The sequence below is a fragment of the Oryzias latipes genome, chromosome 13 (genome assembly GCF_053564925.1).
Source record: "Oryzias latipes strain Hd-rR chromosome 13, Olatipes_Hd-rR_3.1".
Taxonomy (NCBI): domain Eukaryota; kingdom Metazoa; phylum Chordata; class Actinopteri; order Beloniformes; family Adrianichthyidae; genus Oryzias; species Oryzias latipes.
This window is the reverse complement of record NC_136249.1, coordinates 8917003-8927333: the sequence shown is the minus strand read 5'-3', so window position 1 is coordinate 8927333 and position 10331 is coordinate 8917003. Positions and strand designations below refer to the sequence as shown.

Here is a 10331-nt window from a genome sequence, read left to right as displayed (position 1 = left end):
ATGTAAGTTACCTATGACACCCTACGGAAGAGGATTAGACTCATGGACAAAGAAATAAAAAGGGCATAGAAATAATCAGTCTATATATACTATGTAGAGATTTTTTTAAAGTGATTACTTAGCACAATGAAAAGGCTGATGGCAATGAGCAGGGCAGAAGTCAGAAGAATGAAAACTTGAGAAATGTCCTTGTTAATTATTGTTAGAACTTTGAGTTATTAGAGATGTGTGAACTTGGACCTATACATGATAAAAGCTTTCAGTTGTTGTGCTATAAGTTTCCCTTCTGCTTACAAAGGTAACCGCAGATGAATGCTGTTGAGTCTCTATATGACAGCGGTGCAACCCGTCAAAGGCCAATGTCGTGCTTCTTTTCTATTTACTCCTACACTGGTTGCTTCTCATTGGTAGAAAGCCTGATCCAAGCAATTAGTAGTATGTAGGAGAATATACTAAAAAACAGACACTTGCTTTCAAGGACTTGGACTGGACTCCCTCTGTCTCTGTAGCTTCTCCTCCAACTGTTCCCTGCTCTCACTACAAATCTCTGTATCATCTGCAAACATCATAGTCCATGGTGATTCCTGTCTAACCTCATCTGTCAGCCTGTCCATCACCATTGCAAACTGGAATGGGCTGAGAGCTGATCCCTGATGTAATCCTGCCTCCACCTTAAAATCCTCTGTCCTCCCTATAGCACACCACACCACTGTCTTACAGCCCTCATGCATGACCTGTACTGCTCTAAGCTTTCTCTAGATCTATCTAGGGTATTACTCTGAGAGTATTCTCAGAGTAATACTTGTACAGAGGTTTGCCGGCCAACTCCAGATTTGAAGGCCATGTCAGGTGGCCACGTGCTGGGAGATTGGTTAGGTTGGTGAACAGACTGATTCAATCTGTGATCCAGAGAACGCATCAAACTGCTGAAGGGCATTTTGGATTTTTCTACTTGTCATTATTTTGGGGGTTGAATACTGGGAAGGCGAAAATAAATGTGTTGTGTGGCATCATGTCTAATCTGTTCTGATCTCTTTTCCATATTTATTTTCTTCTTCCTTCTTTTCCTTACTATTTTTTGTGGTGTCCAAGGCTTCATATGTGTCATTTCTTTGTGTATTTTCTTCTCAGGATGTTGGTCAACTGCAGGCGAGGTGTATGTCACCCAGAAAAAATTAGTTTTTGTTTGTAATAAAAATCTACCAAAATCCTGACTTCCAGGTTATAAAGAGGTTTACCACCCTGTTGTTTTGGTTTGTATGGGGTTCTCCGCACCCTCAGTTCACGCCTTCTTCTGTTGAAAAAGGTATTAATGTTCTGAAGACCTGTAATCACGAACTAGTTCTTTTCCAATCATGTCTGAATAAATAGAATGCATCTCATCCCTCCATAACTGAACACAACACAGAGGAACGAGTGAGGTGTTCACAGATTTCCCAAATGCATTTCCAAACACATAAGAAGTCTGTGTTTTTGATGTACTATAGACACTAACAGAACCTGCTGCTCGTGGTTCGAGCAGATTAGTCCTTTTGCATCTCACTATTCATGTTTAGACTTCAAGGCCAAGTTCCGTCTTGTGTCTTGTACTTTCCTGTTCCCTCTTTTTCAGTTTAACCCTCCTGCTATCCTAGGCACTTTAACATTGGGAGTTGGGTCATCTAGACCCACTAGACAGTGCACTGAACCTTTTTTCTTCAATGATTTGTGATCTTCACTGGTGTCCATGGATTACATGAAATCTTTCCACCTTTGTCATGGTAGTAGGAAACACATCAACTTTTCGACTGTAAAACCTGCTCCATTTGTGGCCTTGATAGGAAGACATCCTTCTAAGTCAATGCTGAAAGCTATATCTTATAAGTTGGAACTATCTAAACACTTGAGGCAGAAAAGCTTTGGCACCCAAAGGCCAACCTCTAACCTAAAATAAAACTGTCATTCCTGATCATTTAAAACATTATTTCCCTTTTCCATGTAAAAAGTGTCCCCACAGTCTAGTTTATGAATAATAATATAATTGTTACCACTGCTAGCACAATGACTTGTAGTAGTATATCTGTGTTATGGCCGTTATGAACTATGATACACATAGCATTCCACAAATTCCGCTGAATCTATCAACATCCATCTCCATTACTGCTTTGTCCTGTGAAGGATCATGGGCGTTGTTGGAGCTTATCCCAGCTGCTTCAGGGTTAAGGCGAAGTACACCCTTGACAGTTCCAATGCACGGCCATACACAACACACACCTGCATGCACAAACACACACACACACACACACAGGATATTGCTTTGTTATCAACTCTCAGTCATCTGGTAGTGCAAACAGATCAGATATAATGGCCTCATGTTGTGTAACCTGAATGGTGAAAGACGTTTAGTCATCACAACTCAATCAGGTTCTGCTGCCTGCATTTCTTGCTTGCTGAGGAGTTCAACAAGTAAAATAAGGTGTGGCGAGAGGAAATGTGAAAATGCCAAATGGATTTTAGATTGCCTTGGAAATCTGCTCTGAAATACACAAACTGAACTAATTTAACAATTTTGTTGACCATCTAAACTTGTCTTAACAAGAAAAACCCAAATGTCAAACCTAAAAACTGTGTTAGATAAGCTTAAAGGGGCTATATTATGCTTTTCTTAAGCCTTTCAGAGTAATATTAATGATAATATATTAACATTGGTACACTAAAGAACGATTTACTTTATGAAAACAGTTATTTTCACAGAGCATTTTCCTACCCAGAAATAAACAACTCGATCTTTGATTTGCAACTGTTTTTCCTAAAAGTTGCAAAAGTTTTAAATAATTTTCAACGTAACTAGTTAAAACTTTGCCCAGGTATTTGTTTTTCCCTCCAGTTTAAATTATATGTAACCCAAAAATAAAAAACAAAAGTATAATCTTTTAGAACAGTGATTTAAAAAAATGTCTTTGTTGTCATGAGTGCAACTGTAGTTTTTGAACAAATATAATGATCACAACACGAGTGACACATTTTACACAAAAAAGATCAACATTATATTCATGTTTATGCTGAAGGTTTATTTGTTTTTCTTTTGTCTAAATCAAAAATGTAACTTTAACAAAAAAAAATTAATCATTTTTGGGTGAATAAATTTATTTTAGTTTGAATTAGTCTGTTGGTCACTTCACCTTCGGTTTCTTTATGTTGTTATTGGTTTTATTTAAAGTCAACGTTTAATTATTAGAAAGCAACTGTTTCTTTTAGAAAGAGGACTTGGACCAAACGCTGGAATCTCTGACTGTTAGAGATTCATTTGTTTTTGATAAAATGTTGCAGGGACTTGAAAGTATATTGCAATCCTACTGTTCCATATTCTACAGCTGCCAGGATTCTTTATTTGTTGAAATTCTACAGTCTACTTCAATCCTAAAAAACGTATTAGATTATTTAACACCCTTGTGCTACCCTAGGCACTTTACCATTGGGAGTTGGGTCATCTAGACCCACTAGACAGTGCTCTGAATGCCACTTTCAGTTGTTGGTTAGTGCAGAGACGGGATCACACTGACGACCCATTGATTAAGCAATTCATATTGAATCAGGCAGGGGGGGGGTAAAGAATAGGTTCAAGGATGAGAGAATCTGCGTATATTGTGAAATGGAAATGCCACGTGCCGCTCCAGAACTTGCATGTCAAGTATGTCATTTTGGGTTAAATAAGTTCAGTTTTTAAAGAACACCAGTTATAACCAGAGTTGTCTCAAAGCAAAAGCAAATCACATCTTCATCAAAACCTTGTCCTTTATAAAATTCCGCCTTAACGTTCACAGGGAAAAAAGCCAAAGTCTAAAGTCGTTGCTGTTTCAGGAGGTACAATTTTTCCGCTTTTTTGAAGAAGTTCCCACTACTATTGGTAATGTGCCGTCTCAAAACAAGTCAATCCTTAACCCTTGTGCTATCCAAGCACTTTAACATTGGGAGTTGGGTCATTTAGACCCACTAGACAGTGCTCTGAACCTTTTTTCTTCAATGATTTGGGATCTTCACTGGTGTCCATGGATTACATGAAATCTTTCCACCTTTATCCACCTTTGTCATGGTAGGGAGAACACGTCAATGTAAGGGTGGGGTCATCTAAGATAGCACAAGGGTTAACATGACTTATATTATACTAAATTAACTTTTTGACCTTTTAAGTGAAAAACAACCCCAAAGTGGTATTTTTTACATTTTTGGAAAATGTGGACCTTGGCTCAAAAGGTTCCCTTTGATATTACTCTTGATGAATGAGAAGAAACATTATTTTCATTAGTTTGATATTCATGACCCCAAAAACTAAGCCAACAGTAAAGAAAGCCCCACACAACAATAGCAGGTATTTCTGCAGTGACAGCTGGACGGAGACGTCTCACGCTCCTCACCCTGCTGTTCTGTGGCGTTCCACTCTCCCATAAGTGCTACATGCAGTTCTGCAGGTCAATTAGCAATCTGGGCTCCGTGTGTTTGAAGAGTCTTATTGTTTGTCACTAGTTGTTGGTATATTTCTTGTTTAATTCCTTGATTTCCATCTTGACATCTTCTGTAATTTGCTCCTTCAAGGAGTTCATGTCCTTTTTCACGTCAGCTCTTGGGTCACGGATTTCCTTGCTAACGGAGTCGAGTCCACAGCGCATGGATTCAGCTAGCTGGTTAACTCCAGAGAGTTCGTCTCCGTCTTCTTTGGTTTTATCCACATCTCGTCCTTTCATCTGATCTTGTTTTTTAATTTTTCCTCTGGTTTCGACACCTTTCATTGTTTCGCTCCGTTTGCTAATAATGAATTTTGAGGATTCCATTTGCTATTTTGTTGGGAGCAGCAAATTACACAGGCATCACGTCCGCCATCTTGTCGGAAACCCAAAGAGAACAGTTTGTGTCTTCCCTTCAATGTATTTCACACACTCTGGATTTACACAACGACACTTTAAGTTTGGTTTGTATTATTTTATTTTACCTCAATTTACAATAAAAATACATTACACAAAGCCACATGTTTAACTCATTTACTTTTTTATAACCATTTTTCAATAATCGTAACATATAATTCTGGTTTTGTTGCTCTGACTATTGCAGACATCAGCCTCTGGCAGCCATTGGCCGGGTGATATATATAGTCCACATATTAGATAAGAAGCACGATAAGACCTTTTCTCCGACAGATTGTTTTATTCATCAAAGCCGACATTACTTTCTGTGCCGTGGTTCTCTTGGCAGTGCTATACTACCTAAAATGCAGAACTTACAAGGCAGAACGGAAAATAAAAAAACAACCAAACACAACACAAAAGTCTCTAAACCAAACCAACGGTTAGATAAACTTTATGAGATCAGGTAAACTTAATTCATCCCAAAATGGGGAAATTCTCTATTTGAGAATTTAATTGAGGTTTAAAAATTGAGGTTTTGGGTGTTAAAAAGCAGGAGATTAAACTGAGAACACTTTTAAAAAAAGGTATGAATTCAACTATGGGTATAAGAAGAAGAAAGAAAACAGACTTGATTATTACGATGGAATTTTGTTTTAGAGACTATGTCCACACAATTTTGTTTCTAATGTTGCGTAGGTTTGATCAGCGGGTGATGAATGTTTTATGTTTCATTTTTCACTTGTACTCTGTAAAAAAGTCTTATAGAATAGATTTTTTTTCTGTGGTCAAAACCTCGCAACATAGACCAGAAAACCTCGCAACATAGACCAGAAGTCAATGCTATGGATTCAATTATTAGCTATTTTTAGGCGAGCCCACTCATTCTCTCACTGAGCTCCCACAGTTTCTTGGCTGTGGCATCATCCTTGGCTCTGGCGAAGACATCCCTCACGGTGCAGTTAGAGAAGTAACGCCCAGAGAGATGCTCAATGCCTTCCTGGAGAGCACAGTGCAGAGTGGTCTGGCTTCCCTGCTCAGCATCCTTGAAGAAAAAAACACTTGCGAACGTCAGGCTGAACTGCAGGATGGAGCCTGCATTTCTTTTGAGCTCCGTGCTGATGGCTCCTACAAAAAAGACAAAGCAGATTTTTTTAGATAACACAGTAAAAACAAAGAACCGTTATTGTCATCCAAAATTGATCAAACAGACTGGAAGACAAAATGTGCTGCCCTTGTTTCTGGTCATGGGCTGAGCGGTGACCACTGACCTGGGTGAAGGGAGTAACAGGTGACCTTAGTTCCCTCTAGTCTTTTGGCCAGTTCATGCGTAAAGAGAACGTTGCACAGTTTGCTGTCACAGTACATCTGGAGGGCATCCCGAGTTGATGTCGCCACTCCCAAATCCTTGTGGGTGTTCAGACAGTCAAAGTTGACGTTTCCAACATTGTGAGCGGAGGATGACACGTTCACTATCCTGCTGGGTCCACACTCTTTGAGTCGGTCCAACAACAGGTTTGTCAGCAGAAAATGCCCAAGGTGGTTGACACCAAACATCATCCCGAATCCATCCTCTGTGCGACCCTGCATGTAAAGTCCTGGAAGCAAACGTTGAAAAGCTTAATTGTCTCCCAGTGAAAAGTCGACAACAAACAGTAGAGCTTCAACCTCAAACACAGAGGCATCGTTTTCACTTTCTCACATCTCGTAAGGTTCCACTAGACACACGGCCCTCTACTTCATGGGCAAGTCTGAACGTAACCGGACCGTGACCTCCAAGCATCAATAGTAGGATTACAAGTTCTGGAGCGGCACGTGGCATTTCCATTTCAAAATATACGCAGATTCTCTCATCCTTGAACCTATTCTTTACCCCCCCCCCTGCCTGATTCAATATGAATTGCTTAATCACTGGGTCGTCAGTGTGATCCCGTCTCTGCACTAACCAACAACTGAAAGTGGCATTTACCCCACAACCACAGATGGCGGGGTTGGCCTAAATCTCAGCATACTATTCAGATAATTTTACAATTACTAAATTAAATGATAAAATAGAAAATTCCGTTCCACAGTTTTAAAATGTTTCTAATTAACAGTAAAAATCTGTATCCTTTTAATTTGTGACTTCAAAAGAGATAAACATGAATGTATTGAGTGTGCTGAGTGTGCCGATTTCAAATGTGTTTTTTATAAATAATCAATTTAAGGTCATTTCTTAGGGTTCATTGAACAGCAACATAACGAAACCTAAACATTAAATTAAAATTCTGTTTTCTTGGTCTGTTGATACCAAAAGGCATCTGACAGACAAACGTGGAACCGCCACAGCGCGCACATCTTATTTAATAATAACCCCCCCTCGCATTAAATCTGTTCCTTTTTGCACACGTTCATCCTAGCACAAAATTACAATATATATTTTCTGTTCACATACTTAGTTGATTTTCCTGATAAAGCAACTGTGTGTTGCCTTTCAATTTTTACGGGAAAAAAATCCTAAAACTGTCAGAAAAACAAAAAAATGTTTTCCATTTTGCAACTACTTAACACTGTTGTGTTCTAATAAGAAAATAGCCTCTAGACGAGACAGTCAAAACTATTAAGTCACATGACTAACTTTGACACAAATGAGCAGTTTTTAACTGTCATGCTATTACGTGATACTAACACTACAGAATCCTTTATAATCACTAAACACTTTTAACCTTCTGCTGTTTCCTCAGACGTGTTTAGCAAGTTGCTGCTGTGCTGCATGTTTGCAGAGCACAGAAGTATGTAATTACCAATGGTTAAGTTTTAACAGACATGTATATGGAACTCAATGTCAGGTAGGGAGGGCTGGTGACCATGAAGGACCCAAAATGCAGAGATGGGAGGCACACGGTTCCAGGGCAAGGGGTTTATCCTTAAACAAAAGCGCTGCAGAGCAGGGAAACAAAACTAAACTTACTGCGGGTTAACATGAAAACATGGAAGAAGACAGACAGGGAAGAGACGGTATGGACCAGCACAAGAGGAAGGCAGAGACAAGACTTATATACAGACAGGACTGACAAGACACAGGTGAACATGATCAGGAGAGATTGGGACCAAGGAAGTAAAACTCAAAAGCATGACAAAACAGGAAACCTTCCAAAATAAAACAGGAAACAGAACTCAAACATGACAAAAACAAAAGCAAGCAAAAACTAAGGCAAAGACACCCAAACCATGACACTCAATTATCCAACATTTTAATTTCATTTGCCAAATACAATGCTTTGGCCTAGTCATTTGCTCTGGGCTCTCTAGAACCCCACTTCAAAATTTAGAATAAAGTTGCAAAACCTGCGTTGTTGATGAGGATGTCCAGTCTTGATTCAGTCTTTAGAAAGGTCTCAGCAAAGTTGCGAACAGACTTGAGGGAGCCAAGATCCAGCTGCATAAACAGAACCTGAGTGCTGCCTGTCACCTGCGAAATGAAGGATAAAACTGGAGATGAAACTCACTAAAAGACGTCTTTGATCCTTGAGACTCCAGCTGATCCAGGCTCTGTTCTCTGCTTAAGAAACCAAATGTGTGCTGTTTCTCACCCTCCTAACGTCCTCAAGAGCTGCTTCTCCTCGTTGCTTAGAGCGGCAGGCCAGAATCACTCTGGCTCCTCTTTTAGCCAGCTCTATAGCTGTGGCTTTCCCAATCCCTGTGTTGCTTCCTGTGAAAGAAAACCTTTTACTCTGAAAAGCCTTCAGATGTAAATCTACACCACAACAGGAAAAGCTAGAATCAGAAATCTTCACTCACCAGTCACAATGGCAGTTTTCCCATTCAGGTTTGCATTGCTTTTGCATCTCTTTCCCTTAACTACAATGTCATGAAACATGTAAGCTACTGCTGCGAGAGCAAAAACGATCAGTATGAAGCCACACATGATTCCTACCTATTAGCTAGTGGCTCGCCAACTCAGTTGTGGCTCGATTTAAACCCATTGACTTGCCTCCTTCCTGAATGGGAGGGACTACACTCCCTTTTTTAATCAGGCAGAAAAACTGGAATTTTCTAAAGGCTTTAAGGTTCGCCAGAGACTCAGGCTGCAGCTCCGGTTATTACACAACTAGGAAGGAGCTGTTCAACTTTGCCCTATATTTTAAAGGGAAGTGGAATAGAAAAGAATTTAGTGCATAAACTGTGGTCAACATTTCATTAAACTAAACTAAAGTCAGAAGTTATGGACAAAGAAGGTATTTTACACCATACAGTTGACAGCTAAAAATCTCATTTAAATTGTGATTTAATGAGTGTGTACTGATACTTTAGACTGATTTTGATAAAGTTATACCATGGTAACATCACCATCTGCTGAAGTTTCTCCTTTAGGTGTACAGATAGGGAACATTTAAACTCCTAAAGAAAATGAGGACAAAAGAGATTCTGAGCAGTAAGTCCTAGAAAATGGTATATCTGTCTAAAGGCAATGGGAACTGGAAAACTTTTGGGAATTTGTATTGTTCAAAACCAGATTGGTCAGGGTGTAACCCATGTCAGTAAAAAAAAGGGTGTGACTGAGAAAATAAGGCAAAAGTTTGTTGCAACCTCCAGATTATACCGTCAATTAAAAGCACCTGTCGGTGAATTCAGTGACCGCTGAAAGCATGTGAACGAGTTTAAACTTTTTCTTTGTATTTTCGTACAAAATGTAAAAGTACAAACATGCAAGAATTGTGTCCGTCACAACCCTGTTACTTCTGCAAAGACCCACTCCAATGAAAATTGTCTGGTGTTTTTTAACAAGTTCTTGGAGCATTTTTCTCATGGTGGAGGACATTTATAAAATAATTTGAGGATTAAACTGCATTTCTGAGTATTTTCTTTATTCAAATTGTGGTGAATCCGAAGCAGACGAAAAATTACTATTGGAAAAAGCTTGTAGTTATGTATGAACAACAATCAGCTGGCTACAGTCTCCCTGCTCCGCTCCATTCTGATCATCCACTTGCGGACAAATAAATCCACAAACGTCTTTGTTTTCCTCATCTGAGCTGGAAACTGAATCTAAACGGTACGGCTGGATAACTAAGATATGTCTTGCCATTTTTGTTGCTCTGCTAATGTTAACTTGGGGTCCTGAGGGGCTGTAAGCTAGTGGCAGACAGTCTAAACAAACCAATGATGGGATATCAGTGGCGGCTCACTTCCATGCCACCAGTCCCCGTCCACAACTCAGAGTTGAGTTTCTGATGAACTCCTGCCGCTCTGCAGAAACGATGTCCTAGAAAAACGACACAGGTTTTTTAAATTTAGCCTAAAAACGGCACCTTCATCATTAAAATCAACTGGGAACGCTTTGAAAACAGATCAAAGGCTGATTGGAGTGGGACTTTAAGAAGCCCTTCTATCCTCCATCTCTGTTTTAATGCCAACTGTTGATCAAATTTCCTGTATAAAGTCACCTGTCCACACCCTTCTAAAGTCAGACTA

The 10331-nt window shown here is 39.5% G+C and overlaps 1 protein-coding gene across 1 annotated transcript; it reads right to left on the bottom strand.

Moving 5' to 3' along the window:
• Positions 1 to 4941: 4941 nt before the first annotated feature.
• dhrs13b.1 (dehydrogenase/reductase (SDR family) member 13b.1) lies at positions 4942 to 8971 on the bottom strand. Its single transcript, XM_004075866.4, has 5 exons — positions 8658 to 8971; positions 8450 to 8568; positions 8205 to 8328; positions 6149 to 6475; positions 4942 to 6005 (listed from the first exon to the last, which is right to left on the bottom strand). Exons 1-5 carry the CDS (start codon positions 8782 to 8784, stop codon positions 5746 to 5748), a joined length of 957 nt encoding a protein of 318 aa, XP_004075914.1. The 5' UTR covers positions 8785 to 8971; the 3' UTR covers positions 4942 to 5745.
• Positions 8972 to 10331: the final 1360 nt, after the last annotated feature.